Source organism: Lutzomyia longipalpis, chromosome 1 (assembly GCF_024334085.1).
Source record: "Lutzomyia longipalpis isolate SR_M1_2022 chromosome 1, ASM2433408v1".
Classification (NCBI taxonomy): domain Eukaryota; kingdom Metazoa; phylum Arthropoda; class Insecta; order Diptera; family Psychodidae; genus Lutzomyia; species Lutzomyia longipalpis.
In genome coordinates, this window is record NC_074707.1 from 50,536,749 (window position 1) to 50,555,814 (window position 19,066).

The 19,066-nt window shown below is 36.6% G+C and overlaps 1 protein-coding gene across 1 annotated transcript; it reads left to right on the forward strand.

Moving 5' to 3' along the window:
* The first annotated feature begins 357 nt into the window (after nucleotides 1–357).
* LOC129788169 (nose resistant to fluoxetine protein 6-like) lies at nucleotides 358–7,355 on the forward strand. Its single transcript, XM_055824216.1, has 10 exons — nucleotides 358–680; nucleotides 1,420–1,649; nucleotides 2,550–2,743; nucleotides 2,880–3,230; nucleotides 3,336–3,566; nucleotides 3,785–3,843; nucleotides 3,946–4,117; nucleotides 4,250–4,382; nucleotides 6,666–6,983; nucleotides 7,052–7,355. The coding sequence occupies exons 1-10, from the start codon at nucleotides 422–424 to the stop codon at nucleotides 7,184–7,186; spliced, it is 2,082 nt and encodes a 693-aa protein (XP_055680191.1). The 5' UTR covers nucleotides 358–421; the 3' UTR covers nucleotides 7,187–7,355.
* The last annotated feature ends 11,711 nt before the right edge of the window (nucleotides 7,356–19,066 follow it).

Here is a 19,066-nt window from a genome sequence, read left to right on the forward strand (position 1 = left end):
TTACAGAAGAAAAATCTGTAATATTTTACACAAATTTACTCAAAACTTATTGAAAGCCCATGAGCTTTCTTGTGAATTTTCAGAAGGGATTGATGTACCTTTCTTTTTCGTTAATTTTTTTAAATTTTTCTCTGTATTATTATATAAAAGTTGTCGTACAGAAAGCTTGTGAAAAATATCACAAACTTAGGTAATTTGCTGTAAATAATATTTTTTTCATGAGAAAAATTAAAAAGCAAAGATCATTCGACTCTCTTGATTAATCATGGTATGATCAATGCTTCTAAAAGCTTCTTAAATGTACGTCACGTTATGTGATGATTGTTGAGATCAAGTAAAGTTCGAGTACCAATCCGCAGTCTCAGCTTGACAACCATCCGTTTGAGTCTTGTCTTCTTACAAAGCTCTTCGCGTGAGGAGGATGCTTCTCGTGGGTTTTATTTTGTGCTCTGTGGTCGTGGTGAATGGTGCAAATGTTCCCGAAATTCTTCGAAAGAATCGCACTGTGAGTGAAGAAGTTGAATTTCAGGAAAATTTAATTCATTCCTCAATCCTCTACGGGATCCTCAATGCAACAATTACGGATATTCGTCAGAGGAATGAGTCTGAAAGTTTGTGCGATTTGCAACTCAATGCCATCTACGAGGGTGTCAATAGTGAAGAATTGTGGGCACTGAAAGGTAAGTTTTTTCCTTGTTTTTTACCTACATAAAGGAGCTTTTTAAGAAGAGGATTTGAGAGTTAATTTATGTGCCCTCGCACTTGAATAGCGAGAACCATTAATTCCTCGCTGCGATTGACCACAGATATCATCCCTCCTTGAGCATCCGTTTGGGAGTAATTTTTGAATTATTCAGCAACACTGTGTCTCCCACCCGCATAGCCCCTACCCCCCATTTACTTCCTCGCCTGATATGGGAAAACAACCCCCTCTGTGCGAATTGGTGTGAAGTTTTCTGGGGAGGAGGGTTGTTTGAGAAATTGAAAAGCAAAACTCCCTGACTGTGCTTGCTCAAAAAGCTCTCCAGAGTACCTCTTGACTTTGGACTCGAGTTCGGAGTCTTCATGAATAAATATCGTGCAAAGAAGAATACTCTCGCATTCGTCGATTCTTATATCATCCGGCATTGGGTGGAATTCCCCCGTATATGTGTACACATGTTATGTATATAAGCTTTCCCAGCACCCAAGATACCCATAACAATTTCCCAGAGATATCTGGCGCCAATGGCAAAGGGATACTGAGGGTGGGTGGTAAAAATTCACATCTCAGCTGGATTAGCCCTCGAGGTCCACTGACCCTTGTTACAAGGAATATCTACATCTATATCTATGTATATGGGATGGCTCACAACGGAAATCACTCTCATCCCACATCTCTGCTAGTTCCTCCTTAACCATTTCTCAATTTCTCCACAGCCCTCGATGCATCAGCAACCACCCCCGAGGCTTACATGTGGAGCAGTAACTTTTGGCTGGGTTCTCGACAGGAATGCAACTCCCTCACGGAACACATTGATCTCACCCTGACCGATGAACCGACGACCGAGGAGCTGGTCTATGCCACGCCTCCCTTTGCTGTGGATTATCGTGTAATCTACCTCAACATCAGCACTACTTTGCAAATTGATGCCAAGTTCAATGTTAGAGTAAGTTTAAAATGATAATTTGCACCTTTCCATTAATGCACAGCACAGCATGGGTGTGTCGCCCAATTATCACATTCATTTCCACAATGCAACGTGTAATTTCTCTCTTTGCAAAACTCTCAATTAATCTTTTTATTTTCTTTTATTATTTTCTATCGCGTGAATTATTTATCTTTTTTGCGTCTTTTTTTTTGTTAAAGGCAGTAGGAAAATTCTTAAGGAAATTAATGAGAAGCTTAAAAATATTTCTCTGAGAGCTTTTGCTTTCAATTAATTTTTTTTTGTAAGCTAGGGATTGAAAAGATTTTTTTCGTTTATTATGCTCTCTTTGAATGATTCAAAGATGAAATATTAAAACCTTTCCCTGAGTTTTAGCTTTCTGAATTTCTTGTTTTGAAAGCTCTTAAAATATTTTGCAAAAAAAATTATAGATCACAAAATTTTGAAAAAAATTTTAAAGATTTGTTATCTGTATGCTTTTATTTTATAGTTACGGAGCTTCAGAGAATTAATAAGCTCCTTTCCTTCTTCACGTTTAAATATTTTTAAAAGCTTCAAAATTCCATGGTTGTTAATTTAGAAGCAAATTAATTTAAATTAAATCAAATAAGAGCTTTTAAGTTTAATTTAAAATCAACAAAATATAATGCAGCCTAGCAAAGAAATTAAACATTTCTACCACTGAAAAATATGTATAAAAAAATTAAGTTTCACCCTGTTTTTGTATTCAAAGGAACATCCTTAAAATTGTTGTGGCTAAGAGAACAAAACAAACATAATTATTTGCCCAAAAACATCTTTCTTCAGGCAAACTTAATAATATAATTCAACAAGAACCCTTTAACAATAATTGCTACGGGGTTAGAGTTAATTAATATTTTGAGTAAAATAATATTTCAGCCCCTTCTGCATCTGGGCTTTTGTCTTCCGCAATCATGCTCAAATTCCCAAATCTTCAAAGCTGTGGAAAGGTACACACAACATCGTCCCACCAATGCTTTTGCCACATACCACATTCAACCAAAGGTTATTGCCGTGAAGACACCCTCACTACCAATGTCCTTGCTCTTCCGTCCTGAAGTTATTGCACTCGTGTACGTATACCTATATATACATAATGTATTATATATATAAATTTCCTTCTTGCGGGCGGGTTATTTAAGAATGTCAGAGATTTCAGAGAGAGAGTAAAATGTGAGATGGAAGTAAAATGTATTTTATGCTTTGCAGTGTCTTGTGCAGCATAATCATGACTCTCATGATAATTCGGGGATTATCTGTGGGTGCAAGTGAAGCTGACTGCAGTGGTGGAAATGAAAAGAGCTCAGCATTGCTTTTCCTTGAATGTTTTGCTTTCCGAAAGAACTTGAGCTACATTTTCGAGGCAACCACACCAAAGTCAATCTCCGCTATTGCTGGTGTCCGTACCATTGTTTGCCTGTGGATTGTGGCCTTCCACATCCTCTACTATGGCTTACACTACAGCGAATCTCCGTCACTTTTTCTCGCCAACTCTCAGGGTATTTTCTATCAAGTAATTTGGAGTGCAGTAATTTATGTGGATGTTTTCTTTGCACTGAGGTAAAGTTTTGGGGCAATAGGGTGGTGCAGAGGGTTCGATTTCTCTGCAAAATTGTGATTTGTTGGGAAATTTTTTTCTCTCATCCCACTTTTTTTTCCTTCCAGTGGTTTCCTACTTGCATACAACTTCCTGGGAAATGTGGAAGTACAAAATGAGATTCAGGGTAATTCTTTCATGGAGAATTTTGTACTTTTTTGCAAGCATTTGCTCCATCGATACGTTCGTCTGACTCCTGCTCTCTTTGCCACGGTACTACAGACGGAGATTGTTAATCAATTCATGCAGAAATACTCCAGCTTCCACATCAGCGAAACGAGAGATTTTCAGTGTGAAAGGTAAGGTTTAGCCAATTATTTCAATTTACATAAATTTTACAAGGAGATACATCCCCAATAAACTCCCCGGAATTGCAATTGATCACATATGTGTGAAATTTTCTTCTTTCATTCACACCCAAAAAAAAACCACGCTGCACATGGATTGCAACAAAAAATGCTCCCTCTGCCAATAATTTCCATAATTCTACGTGCACGGAAAATCCTCCTCCACATAGCACCTGGTGGTACAATTTGCTCTACATTCAGAATTTCTTGGACATGAATGAAATATGTGGTAAGTTTGGGAGGGAGCTTTTACCCCCAAAAGCTTCTTCTGCATGCAGAATTGTCAAACGATTCCTTATCTTCTAACATTTTGCATGAAATTCACACACAGGAGGTTGGACGTGGTATTTGGCATGTGATTTCCAATATTTCATCGTCTTCCTGTTGCTCCTCTTCGTCTTTGTCAAGTCAAAATCCATGGGGAAATTGGCCTTCATCGGCATCGCTGCAATTTTCATTCCACTCACTTTTTATACACTCTACACGAACAATTTCACATTCCGGTAAGCACGTTAGGGACATTATTCTAATGAATATTGATTAGTTCTTGCGTAAAGTTCTTAATCTTATATATTACCATCAACATGTTATAATATAATGTCTATTATCGCGGGAAAACTTCCCTTCTTCATTAGTTTCGACGTCATGTTTGCAACACTCAACATTGTCTACTACAAATTCTGGTGCCGTATTAGTCCCTATATTGCTGGTGTCTTCATGGGATACATCATGAGGAAGATCCTTAAGGATGACTTGAAGATTAAGACGGTGAGATTATTTATTTTATTTTGTATTATAAAAGAATTCTTGAAGCTTTATTCTCTTAATTAGAAAGTGTTGGTAGAAGAACTCTTATACTCTTAATCGGATTAATATATATGTCCAATTTAGAAAAATTACTGAGAATGGAAGAGAATGAATTGCTTAAATTCAATTTTATTTAAATCGATTCATAGCAATAGGAAAAAATTTCCGAGAAACTTCTTTTTGCAAAATATTTTAATTCAATATTTAATCGAATCTAGTCAAATTTAACAAAATCGGTTAGCTAAAACAGAAACGAGATTACATTTTTTTTTCAATACAAAAACGAAATCGAATTTAAGCTCTAGAACGCTGGAAAATTGAGATCATAATACTTTAGTTGGTATACCACAATCGTGGCATACCAAGTATTGTAATCGTCGGAAAAACCGACCACCTCAAATCGGGCTCAAACTTGGTATGAGCACGTTTTAGACATCCTACATTACGAAAATGGTGGTGGAAAATTTTTGATCCGGCCGGCCTGCCGTCCGGTGGCTCAAACTTTGGCTTGTAGCTCGAGAACGGTAACAGATAGAGACTTCCGGTTTGAAGTTTTCTATAGAAATGTGGGTGTAAAATTTCATTTTTTCGCATTTTCAAAATCCAAGATGGCCGCCGTCCGCCATTTTGAAATACCGCCAACCACTTCCCTTGCAGCTAGAGATCTGAAATTTTAGTATGTTGTAGGGCTCAGTGGGACGTTTTCATCGATAATTCATACTTGAAAATCGGTCAAGCGGTTTAGCAAATATGGTGGCCTAAAGCAAAAAGTGTTTTTTCAATATAACTCGAGAACGGCTTGACCGATTTTGACTATTTTGGGTATCAAATGAAAGGTATTGAGAAGCCCTACAACTGTTTAGAACATTTCAAGATTCAAAAACATCCATAAGAGGCGCTAAAAACAAAAACAAAAATTACCTAACTTTTCGGGGCAATATCTTCGAATCTCCATCATAGTGTTGCCGGAATAGGCTTTTGGGGATGGCAGGGATAGAGCGGAAGTGTCGTCCAGGTGTCAGAGAAAGACGATGGTTCACAATTCACTCTTTATTTACGTTCAATTCAAATACACGCGCTCTTTCGTAACCCGATAGATGGCGCAATGGGATCTTCCCGCGACCCGCCGTGAGCCGAAAGGGATCTCTTGGGCACGGCGCTAACAGCTGCCTTGTGCCTATGCGATCTACCTTAGAGAGGCAGCGTTTGATCGCGCTCTTCTCAGGTATGGCGGGGATGTTGTGTCACGGGGTAGCGCTTTAGCAGCAGCTTTTATTCCCAGACCTCACTGTCCTCCGATGGGGAGGAAAGTGCAATTGTACTGCCCCTGGCAGTACACGTCTCCCGAAGTATTGGACTCAATGAAAGGGAGAACTCCAGAGTCCATGAGTCCCGCGGAAATTGATGAGAAAGTGTTGCATCCAGCATCTTCGACAACAATAGATTTCCTTGAATTTTTGATATGTTGTAGCCTGACTCAATATCTTTCACCAGTCCAAAAATGAAGAAAATCTATGTCGCCGTTTAGAAGATGTGGCCATTTGAAAAATTCTTGCATTTGAAAAGTTCTAAGAGCTATATCTCTTGAACCGCTTGTCCGATTTCGTTCAACTTGGTATCAAATTAAAGGTCTTGCAGAGCTCTACAACTTCCTAATACATAAGAAACCTCTAGAAGTATTCCTTCAGGACAAAAAATGCCAAAAACTATTTTCGTAAAACAAAAAGTCGCCATTTTGTGTTCTGGAGGTGACCTTGAAATGTATCGAAATATATGTTAGATTATAGCTTATTTCAATACCTTTCCAGAACTAGTCAAGAAATTTCTGTAGGTCTATTAGAACTTATGATATAAGCATTTTAATCTGTCAAATTGCTAAATTTTACAAAAAATCGACTGCCTACTAATTCTGCTCACAAATTAAATTACAACGCATAGACTGACCCATCCGCGTTGTGGTATACCAACTCTAATAACTGGACGCGTTATGATTGACTTTACTATTTGTTCCCTTTCAAAGCTTCACAACGTGAGCTATCACAAGCTTGCGAGCTTTCAAGCTCACTTCCACACAATCCTTTGTTAATTTTATGCATACTATATATAGCACAATCTCCTCTGACCTGTACCTATAAATATTTATGTATTCCCCTTTTTTCCCCGTGAAACTTTTACACTGAGAATGGAAATTTATTCCTATTGAGATAGCTTTTGCATTTTTTGGCCACACACACTCTTTTGCAGCCTTTCGTGGTTTCCGTGTGGACATGCATCGGGATCCTGTTGCCCACCTCCGTCACCGTCACATATTGGCGAAACCTTCCGGCGTGGGTGTGCTCAATCATCCTGGCTGGTGGACGCGTTGCTGTTGGCATTGGCACGGGGGTGGCTATTATTCTCTGCCACCTGGGTCATGGAGGTTGGTTTAACGCCATCTTCAGCCATGGGATTTTCCAGCACGGCCAAAAATTAACCTACACCATCTACCTTCTCAACCCTCTCGTGATCTTCCTCCTGGCTGGCGCTAAAGAGAAGGGAGTTCAGGTGGATTTTGTCGAACAGGTGGGTGGATTTTTCAGCATACCCACACGGTGAGCTTTTTTTTTCATTACTCCTGTGAACTTTTACAGTTGATATTCTTCTTGGCTGTGTCTGTAATCACGTATGCACTTGCAGTGGTGAATAGTCTCCTCTTCGAGAGACCCTTCCAAAAGCTCTCTGACTCATTTATTCTCAAGCGAAGCCGGAAAGCAACTAAATTGTAATTTATCTTGTTGAACGAAATTGAAATATTGCTTAATGCAAAAAAAAATCTGCACCTGCAGTCAAACCACCTGTTAATTCAACTGATTTTAATGATTCAATTTGAATATACTGTTATTAAATCATTAATAAATTAATAAATTTTAAAACAAGGGCATTACGCATAATTTATATATCTGGTATTAATAAATCTACATACATAATCATGGAAATTCAATTTTGGAAAATTGAGCCTTCGGTGTGGTTCATTATGTGACATTATGCTTAATTGAGCTTTTATGGTCAAGAGCAGCTTTAAGCACACGGTCATGAAAAACCTGATATACGAAAAATTCTTGAGACAAGCTTTTTATTTCATTTTTAATCTTCAACAAGATGTTCAAGACATTTCTTAAGGAAAATTCATGTAAATTGTTTGTATGTTTTAAAAAACAAAAAAGCTCCATGGAGAGCTTTCTTACAAAAAACTATTATTTCCCGAGAGTGCCTTTAAAAGGTACTCCTGGGGCTGTATTCTCTAAGACTGAAAAACTCCCGTGATAAACTCCTGAAGGCTTTAGCACTGTAAAAGCAACGTGAAAACCGAGAAAATCTTACGGGAGTTTATCACGGATGTATTATTTTTCTTAAAGGATCAAGCTCATGTAAAGTTTTCCTCACCTTTTCTCTGCAAAAAGCCTTTGGGAGTTTATCACAAGAGGATTTCACTCTTTGAGAATACAGCCCCTGGGAAGTAAAAGGCTTTTACTAAATTATTGATTATAAAAAAATATCTTTTAAAAATTCCAATTGAATAAATACACAAACAATTGGAAAGCTTTGGGAGGTTTTTAGTCAATCAATGAATGATTTCGTATTAATCGAAGTTTTGCTAAATAGAATGGAAATTTCCTGTTTCTCCTTTATTTTTTTTTCAAGCAAACTCACAAGATATTCTATTCTCTAGAGGATTGTGTGAAAATAGGCGAAAAAAAGTTTTTTTTTTTATGATGGAAAAGTTTTAACGTTTGGAATTTCTGCATGAAATGCTGAGAAAAATTTTTCTAGCGATGACGAGGGTAGAAATGGGAAAAGCAATGGTGGATGGATGATGATGGAAAATGGGCAGGAATAGATACAATCATGCATATATAGATGGCTATATGTAGTTTTGCTCGAGAAAAGGGCTTGGGGATGATTGGATACGATTATAGGATGAATATACCCCCAGAGGCTATAAATCGACTCAATTGTTTAACTTGAAACAAAGCCTTTTAATTGACACTCAATGTTTGCGCGTTTGCGTTTTTGATCAGACAAGATTTTTAATCAGATGATTTTTTTTTGATTAAAGTGGAAATAAATTAATGAAATTGATGGGAAGCTTAACAAAACATTTTTTAAAGTGTTTTTTTTTTCAAACATTTTCCTCAAATGGATGGAGCTTTTAATGCCAAGTTTTTTTTTTGAATAATATGAGCTATTTAAAAAAAAACTTTAAAAAAAATTATTAAAAATTTTCCTGTAAGAAAAAAAATTCTCTAAATTTTTAAAATTAACTCAAAAGAAAATTTAATTTGGACAAAAAATTAATTTTCCGACCAAATGTTCAACAACAATATTTGAGAGCTTTTGTGTGGGGAACAAATGAAATGGCAGAAGATATTGTAACAATTGCACGCAAAGACGATTGAAAGAGAAGCAATAAAATCTATTTAATACTGTTGATCATTATCTCAAATAATTAAAAACTTTTCAAACTAATTGCATCTGTTTTTTTTTTGCAACCAACTTCTGTTTAATGAATTCCCTTCCATTTTTGCTTCTTGCTTCACTTGCTTATCACACTCGGGGGAAATTAAAGAAGGAAGAAAAAAACGCTTTTGTGATTTATAAAACATTCAATGCTAAAGATTGGGAGTAGATTAATGAGAAAATTGAGGAAAAACGTTTTTTTCTTGCACTTCTTCCTTCACATTCAAACAGTTTTATAATAAAATTCTTTCACTTTTCAAACTCATCACACGTCAGCTTGAATTAGAAATCACAGCGGAAATGGGAAAAGCACAGAGATAATTATATTCCAATTTTGAAATACATTTTGCAATGAAACTAGACGATGGTTTGTCATGTGAAAAGGATATGTGGCGCATCAGGAGAGTAGTCGAGAGTAGTTTGTAAATTAGATGCTAATTGCGGTATTCCCCATTGCTTAATTTATGAAATGGAAACTGAAATATTCGGTATATATCAATGCCATGGAAAAGGCTGATCATTTCCACATTCACGAGTAAGATGTCAATGTGAAAATTCATGCAAATTGAACCATTTCATTGCAAGAGGAAAATGTGAAGTGATAAGAAGTCTTAAACTACTTATTAATCTTCTCATTTTCTCCTTTTTCCCAAATTTGAAAAGCTCAAAAGTAAATAAAAGTATTTGATTGTTCGTATGATTTAATTAGGTTGAGATATCTTAAAGCTTAGAAATGTAAAATTAGCGTAAGAGTAGAAAATTTCATTTTCGTTCAATTTCATTACGATATCTCGAAAGCTGAGGCAGATAGACAAGAAAATTTGCAAAAAAGTTTACGAATTTTTATGGAGTTTTTCTTGGAAATTAGAGGTCAATTTTTCTTATTTTTCCGGTCGTCGAAAGCTTTTAATCCTTGTCCAGGCTTTCCGGAAAAAAAAAGAAAAATTCACGTAGGGAAAAACAGTCAGGTCTACAAAATATAGTCAGAGAAGAAGATGGAGACGCCTGGTAGTCAGAGGAATTACTGTTAAATCGATAAGAGAAAGCAGTGGAGGCGCCGAGTCAAAATATGCGCTTACATTTGATTTGAAATTGCTCCACAAAAGAGCTTTAAAGCTCCTAACTAAGCTTCATTTCGTATACCTATAAGTTCTTCCTGGCATTTCCTATGACTTTACATGTCAATTGCGATGTCTATTTGACCAAAACAGACTTAAATTTTGAGGGGACAGACAATAAATTCGTCAATCCCTTTCAAACATTATGTTGTACATAATATTCTAGTTTAATAGATTTGGACAGTATTGGGCAGGGTCTGAGGTTATCGTGTGGTTGTAGCCTCGAGAAATATCTGTATAGTGTGTCAACATGTCAGCTATCCCTCAAAGCCACAGAATTTCGGTCTCAATCACAAGTTGCACAATTTACCTCAAAATAGTGGAAGCATAAATTAACGCATAGAGAGAGAGAGAGAGTATGTCAAATTGAGCTGAAGAAATGTCAACATATTCCAACATATACATATGTATAATACTATCAATGGGTATGTCCTTTTGGGGGGTCTACTACACAATGCCGCCAATCTTGTGACACCCATGTGAGTCTCATAATCAAATAAATTACCATCACCTCAACGATGTGTGAATATGTTAAATTATCTTCTCCACAATATAGCGTGTTCCTGATGTGATTATCACGCACATTAGTCTTGGAGGCTGATTTCGAAATTCTCGCCGTGGCTCCTTCCTCTGTGTGTCGCTTCCGCTGTGCTTTATGCAATATAAATTAATTAATTATCGTGCTGGGGACGATGATGACAATATGTGTTACGTAATCGGATGTTGTGAAGCTTGTCTTCGCCTCTCCCTCTCTCTATATGTATGTTGGGAATATTTTGTCTCGCATGTGCTATAAGCAGAGCTACAGCATTTCCGGAGATAAAAACTATATAACATATATAGCGTATAGGGTAGAGGATGTACCCAGTACAAGTTGATGTACAAGAAGAGGAGGGTATACGGAAATTTATGGGGTGTGAATGGTGTATCTCTTTGGTAAACTCCATTGAAATTGATTTTTAACCCATTTTCTCAGCTCTCACACAATACATTCGCACGAAGATTATAAATCTCCTTAAACTCAATTAATTTACAGAAAAATTTATTCTCTTAAATTAAAAGATTTTCTGTAGGTATTTCATTTTAAGAAAATCTTTTTATAAAATAATTTTTGATTCTCTTTCAATTTAATTTCTTTATCTCTTTCTCTCTCTCTAAATAATGTGTGAATGAGGAGAAAGATAGTTTGAGGTAGTCACAACCAATGAAGTCAGGTGAACTTAAGTCAATTTCATACCTCAGTTGCTGATTCATTAACAAGCAGTTTGCCAGAATTTCCGAAAGCGATTTATAGGGGGGGGGGGGAAATCCATTCACTACCATCCCTAGCACGGTAGCATGGAGGTAGCAAAAATTAATCACAAAATCTGTTGAAGACACCCTTTGTGTGATATTTCTCCCAGGCTGAAATGGAGAAAAGAATTTGTGTTGAGACTTCTATTTCAGGTCAATTCACAATCTATGACTACCCTATTTGAGGTGAGATTTAATCCCCTCGAAAAGGTAACTTCTTATTAATTTAAGAGTCTTGAGATATTTCTTCAATAAATTGGTGATTTTTCTTCCAATTTTATCCAGAGATTTCTTTTCTTATTTAATTTTGTGGCCTTTATTAGGCTATTCTCTTAAAAAAATCACAAACAAACAGATTGCATTCCTAAACACTCTGGTAAGAAGCTCCCAATAAAGCTCCCTAAAAAGCCATAATTAATTGGCATAGGGGATTATGTGGCAAATGAAGAGAAGCATCACACGTTGAAAGCTCAACAATTGACGATGACACAGGATCATTGGGGGGAGAGGGAGATTTTATTGGGAGGCCGTATGCGAGACACCCATTGTGGGGGGAATCGATAAAGTCCCACCTCGTACAGAGAGACGACTTCAGCAGACTCCGGCAGCCAGCATTTTCCTTCCTCCCTTTTTGTGCTTTTGGTCACCATATATAGAGTGAATTCCCATGAGTACCAAACTAATAAAGTCTCTCTCGCCTTTGTCTCGACACAAATCCCCCTCAGCATATTGCTCTGGCTTATGGTCTCTGGTGCTACATACAGCACAAAACTTTTTCACCCACCCATGGGTTGTTCTCTCTCTCTCTCTCTCTATCTCGATTTTCCCATCATCCACTTGTCGGGGCGAGAGTTCCGGAGGAGCCATATCAAAAGAATAAGATGCGGGCGCGACATACGAGAGCTTTTCTTATCGAATTGTGGTTTATACTTCTTCTTTACTGAAGAAGAATGCTTATATGTAATGCTCACAAGCATTGATATTAAAGTATTTTCAAAAATTTTAATTTATATTTTCTCCTAAACATTTTTACACACAGAAAAAATCAGCTTTAGGGAATATTATAAAGAAAAGCTCTCTTCTCACTAATTCCGTCCTATTCACCCTCCATCCCATAAATCTATTCACCCAATTTTACGATAATTATTCCACGCATTAATGTATGTATGGTTTAATCATTCAAATTATAGATAGTTTGAGATTCTCTTCAATTTAATTTCCCACTAAAATCTCATTTTTGGTTGTGTGTTAGTGTTTAAGAGGAAACTTCATGTTCAACGCGGCGGGGGTGAAAAAGCCACAGATTCAAATGAGAGAGAGAGAGAAGGGGTGGAAATGAAAAATTTGGCTGAAAATTAAACTTTCCCCAAATTAACCTCATAAAACATTTGAGTGCACGATGGAGCATTTAAATTGGGATTATTAAGAGTCTTTTAGTATGTAGATGTACATATATGTAAGCACGATGCGGGGGTGGAAAACTATTTTAATTGCATTTATATTTATTATTTTCTATCTGTGTGAAGGAAACTGAATCAAGTGGAATGTCTGCCGTGCAGGAGGGAAATATTTATTCACACACCACCAGTGTGAGCTTTGAGGGCAGTGGGGGGGGGGTGAGGAGCGATGCTGAAGTACTCCAACTGTGAGCTATTGAAGCATCCACTTCAGAACTCATGCAGGTTATTCCATTCCATTTACCATCCCCTTCTTTGCACCGAATGATGTGTCTATGTTTGTTTTGTGGGTGCAGTTGGGACGCGTTGGTGGGGCAAAGCGTTGAGCGGGAGAGTGGCATAGAACAAGGTAAAGCGGGATGATTAAGTGGGTGTGTGTCTAATCGAGAATGAGGGGATGCAGTTCGCTTGTACGATGTTCAATTAAAGTTTCGCGATATTCAACAGATTCCCAGAGCTCTACATTCCACTCCGCAGCTCTATATAGAGCTCACAGGATGGAGTTTGAAAAATTAATAATGTGCAAAGGAATTCTAAATTCAAAACTCCATAATACGTGCATCACGATTAATAGTTTGATAAAAGGAAATTGTTTTAGGAAAACTTTAAATTTATTAAATTTGAATTCCTTTCTGTTCGCTTTTCCTTATGGTATGAAAATTGATTTTTTTGTGGTTTAAAATCCAAACTTTGGTCTTTCTTTATGCCTTCATCAGGTACTTCAAAGAAAATCATTTTCGACCTACAATATTTTCCAAAAAAAATTGAAAAATTATATTTTTTCATTTTCAAATATATTTTTTCTAGCGAAATAAAACATTTGCGATTTTTTTTTCAATTAAAGCTTCACCGAAAAAAAAAAACAACCGAGTGATGATATATTCTAGAAAACAAAATCAATATGTTTGCCAGAGTTGTATTGAAACACAAACTTCATTTCCAACGTTGGTCTGTTGAATACAATTTACGAATCGAGCAAAATTTTAATTAGAAATTTTATCTGTGAGTCACCAGTTTCAATTAAAAGTGATGCGATCCATTTCTCCTTCCTTCCGGCACTTGCCTCACTTTGTACAATCATACCTCTATATGTATTTGCCATCAAGTGAATTTTACATTTATCTGTAGAAGCTCATCCCTGAGCTCATCCAGACACTTTTTAAATCATTGCTTCATCTTCAATTACAAATGAAAAAATACTCATAGTTCGCAATTAAAGTTTATTTGGAATTTTCTTTAAGCACAAAATTAGAACAAAATTAGTTCTTGTATGTAGGTAGGTACATAAGTCCTACTTTGAAGCTTTAAGCTTTACCTGGATTTAAAATCTTAAGCTTTTCTTGTCAATGTACCTTAGGAAGGCATTAAAAGTAAATCAAAATGTTACAAAATTTCATAAAATTTTTCAAACACATTTCTTCCAAACAATCTTTAAAGATTAAATTATCCTTCAAGAAGTTTTATGATTTATTGCTTAAATATTAAACAAGAAGATTTTTTTTAATAAGAAAACTTCTCGTTGGGGAATTTTCCATTTTTTTAAGGGAAAAGGGAGACGTTGTGCAATGTCTCTGCGCAAAAAGATACATAAAAACCTCATCTTTGTTCTTGCAATTAATCACATCCTTGGTGAAGTTTTCTCTCCCTCCTACCCTTGCATAAATAATAGAGTGACACACGTGTCTGAAATTGAAACGAGTGCACGTGAAAGTGTACTGATTTATTAATTTTCAGTCTGGTCAGTGGTTGTAGTGGTGAAACTAATGAGAACTAATCTGTTCGCGTGGTGATTGTGGTCAAACCGTACTCATTTTGTTAATTTCCACCAATGACATCCGACGCAAAATTGGACACAAAAGGGGATCTTTTCATGCACCATGACGGGATTTTCCATTCAATGGCGGAAGTTTTGTGGAATAATATAATTCATTCTTGTGAAAATAATCCTTTTTAGCTTTCTGATGATTGATCTTTTGAGGATTAAAAGGATGTATTTTTTTTGAGGTCACAACTCTATTGTAACAATTTTCCTGATTGTTTCATCTTTTATTGAAGGGCATAAGATGGGATTTTCTGAACCAAATTTCCAAGATAACATCACAATTGAACATATTTTCGATGATTTCATATGATAGAAATTTTTTAAATTGTCCTTCTAGTTTTGCCTTCAATCAAATAGAATACATATAGCATATTGGAGGACATATCCACAACATGGGGTAAAGCGATGGGGCTGTGCTGATGTCGACTTGTATGTTTTGGTTGGGTGTACCAGTCGAAAGCTTCCAAATGTCACATAAATTGTTTCATATTCACGAATGACATGAACATTTCAGTTTCTCTATGATATACACACATTTTGAAATTGTGTCGTCGGGTGCTGATGATATTTTCATATAGAGCCTCCATCTCTTCTAAACGAAAGCTTGCACCCACTTTACTTCTCCGGGGGGGGTTCATTCATCTCCACCCCCCCTCGAAGCAAGTCAGCAGAAAAGCCTCCCATTCCCCAACTCACGGCACGAAAGCTCACAATAGTCCATCACACCAATATGCGATGGGGGTGGATGACTTGTGGATTGGTGCAAGCAACAATTTGTGTAAGAGTCTGAGGCGACAAGGAAGTTGGAGTTGAATCTGCATTACAGGATGTGCAAGTGGGTCTCACACGCAGATGAAAATTGTGTAGTGTGTACTCATCGTCACATCAACCCCGGCAGCAATGACAAATGCAAATGGGAGGGAAATGCAAGAGAGAGCCTAAGCATTTTAGGAGTCAAATGGGGAAGAAACGTTTCCCACTCATATAATCTCTCGTTAGTGCATTTATGTCCTACACAAACATACACCAAACATTATGCTAAAACTCAATTTGCTGTTCACTAAAATATATTACTGAAATGCAAGCTAAAAGGATATTACGCACAATTTTCTTCATTCTATCAAATTTATCAAAAATTCACCAAAAATAAAAATTTTTAAAAGGATATTTGCTGATATTATTTTTCATACATTGTGCATAATTGTTTTTCAAAGCTTCCGGTGTTCGTCAGAGGAAATTCCCGCTCACCCAAGAAAAAGCAGCAATTTAAGCAAAAGCTTTCGGCGCTAAATCTTTTATTGTTGTTCTAGAAATTGTTAAAAATCATGTAAATTTATGTAAAAACCTATGTTAAATGTTTGAATAAACGTGTCCTTTCAGCCACTGAAGAAGGCCCGCTATAAGAGCCGAAAGCTTTGACTTAAATTTCTGCTTTTCCTTGGGTGAACTAACACCGGAAGCTTTGAAAAACAAATCCTTAACGTCAGAAAAGAATACAAAATTGTGCATAATGTCCTTTTCTAAATAAATGTTTCGTTGTATCCTGAAGTTCTCTAAATTGACAACATTTTCACAATAAATCATGCTAGGAAATTCATTCTACATCATTCTCCATTACTTTGTATCTATTTCTGAAAGCTCAAAGCTTTGCTATATTCATATGTATGTACGTACATAGCATATATGCACGTAAAGTACTTTCTATTTTTTTTTCTTTAAAAATTCTGCACTGATCCTAAATCAAAACTCCTGAATCCTTGAATCCGAGGTAATTTTATAAAATTATATTGAAGAAATTTAATTTCCTCTCACAAATAAAGTTATCGAGAGAGAAGTTGTGTGAGAGAGATTTTATAGAATCCATGAGAAAAGCCAAGAAACTAGATGCTGGCTGGTGCTACTCATAGAGAGCAATATTTGTCTGAAAATCCTCGAGGGCAGAAGCGTCAGTAATTGAGATACTTCAAGATCGGATTGCACAAGCATTAGGATACTCCAGAGGCGCTTGATAAAACCCCCTTCAGCCAAAGACATGCAACTGATGCGGAGGATTTAATCTGAAATATCGCACTGAAATGCTGGTAAATGTTCCTTCTTCTTCCCACAACTGAATCATCACAACGACGATGTGTCTCCACTGGCATCATATACATTGAGATTGCGGGGGAGAAAGGGGGGCAGGAAGAGGGAAAGTTGTACGCAAGAACTACATACTTCATGTAAAGGATATATTTATGGCATCTTATGGTGCTACGTGTCCCGGAAACTATCAAATATAATGGATATTTTATCATGTGTCTCCCGAAGTCTTCAATTGCACTGCACTCGCACTATGCGGAGCAAAAGGGTGGATCCTTTTTCGCCCCTTTATTGTCATTCAACATATAAACAAGTGCCATTGAATTACGTGCGGATAGCAATGATAAAGCATGTTTTCTGTCCTCTATGTTTTGAGGGCTTCTCTACAGCATAAACTTGTCTATATAGCCTGGCTGTCTTCCGCTGCAAATTGCCAACCTTCTCGCCTATTTTGCATATATCTGGATAAATTGTATTTCCTACAAATTCCTCACTGGAAACACTTCACAAAGCGTGTCCTACATGAATTTTTATATGCTATCCTTGAACATTTTGTTCGCCTCTTTTAGCATACATATTATGTTCCTTCATATTTCTTCTCACTATATTTTAAAAGAAGTTATTCAATGAAAGCTTCCCATATGCTTTATTTTATAATTTAAAAATATTTTTGTAACTAATTTTATTGCTTTTGCGATGAAATTAGTCAGTTTGGAGAAAAATTGTTAATTCTAAGACTTTTTTTTTACAAAAATAATATTTTACAAAACTCATTTTTGTATAAAAAAACAGCTTTTCTTATCATGTGCTTTCACCAAAGCTTTAATCTAAAACTTCAAGCTTCAAAAGTCAATTAAAACACAAGAATATCTCTCAGCAAAGCCTGATGCTTTATTAACTTTCACACCATTTAATACAGAATAAATTTCTCCTTTTGCTACACATTATTCTAACGTAGAATTTAACCTTCCATTTTGCTCTTAAGGCAAATGAAGTGAAATGATTATTGTCCAGAGGCATGGAAAAAAAAGCTCACAGAAGTGAAAATTAAATTCCGCATTTTGTGGTAGTTTTCCTCATGATACGGATGCTTGTTGATCCTTCAATTTGAAACCTCCAACCGCAAAAATGAAAGGAAAAATCGTATTTTGTATTTTATTTTGGAGAATTGAATTGAAGGGATGTGCAAAAAAGGCTTAAGGAGAAAATATTCTGCCTTGTATTCTTAGCTATATATCAAAATCTTCTTCTGTTGAATTTAATGCCATCTCTCTGTGGGCGATTATAGGGGTAAAGGAAATGAAAGGGGTTGGGGGAGGAAGGTGTTTGAGGGTTTTGCCTGGAATATCTCTCAGTGGCAGCATTTTGTTTTGGGATAAATGCCAAAGAGCTTATAATGTGCGGATTGGAGTGAACTGAGCAGAGAAGCTCGAGACACCACCCAAGGATCACAATGGCAGTTGGCAAGTGGAGGGGTGGGTGGGCTTCAGAATGCGATGGAATTTTTATTACTATCTTGGTGCTATATGGAGCGTTGTCCTTGACATTGCATTTGGGGGTTACTTTTTAGGTCACCAACAACGGATGGATGGAAGAATTGTTCTCCTTGAATGATTCATACCGCTCTCTGTGGAGCCCCCAGTATAGTCAACTTCCGTTGATTCGGAATGGAATTTCTCGATATGGGGGTGTGCACTTTTTCTTATCCCACCCACATTACACAAATTCTCAATTTATTGCCATGGACATTTTTTTCTCATCTCCCGTCACTTCTCGCACCGAGAGAGCACTTCATTGCGCCACAAACCTCATCATCGCTACCCCTTTACAGCGCCCAAAATGATAGCAAGTGCACGAGTGGCAGTTGGTTTTTATGATTATTTAAAAAACTAAAAGTTAGTGGAAGAAGTGTGACGATTGGGGGAGATGGATGGGAAAAAGTGTGCAAACCATTTTATGAGGCCTCCGGGGGCCTTGAAGGAAAGTTTTATTACTTTAGGAAGCAAATTTCCTCCCTAAAGCATTCACCAGCTATTTAAATCCTTTTTTCCCCATGCTTAAACTCTCTTCTCCCATTTTTTTTTTCAAAAACGAAAAAAGAAAATAAATAAAAAGAGAATTCCCAAGTTCTCACTGAATCAGGGTTCCCGGAAGGAGAGAAGACAAGTTTAACTATGGGGAAAAACTATGTGTGTGTGGGTATATCCCACAGGAAAAGTCTACCAAGACTTCCGCTCTCTCAGCTTTTTTTTTACATAAAAAAAATAATAAAATGCGCGGCTACTCCATGGAATAAGCTTTTTAAAGTTCTTTTTGTTCCCACAAAATTACCACTCACGCCGGAACAAACTTATTCTGTGTAGAGGCAAAGCACCAACA

Coding starts and splice junctions, on each gene's coding strand:
- LOC129788169 (XM_055824216.1), top strand. CDS start 422: ATGCTTCTCGTGGGTTTTATTTTGTGCTCTGTGGTCGTGGTGAATGGT. Junction 681..1,419: donor AGAATTGTGGGCACTGAAAG/GTAAGTTTTTTC, acceptor ATTTCTCCACAG/CCCTCGATGCATCAGCAACC. Junction 2,744..2,879: donor CCTGAAGTTATTGCACTCGT/GTACGTATACCT, acceptor TATGCTTTGCAG/TGTCTTGTGCAGCATAATCA.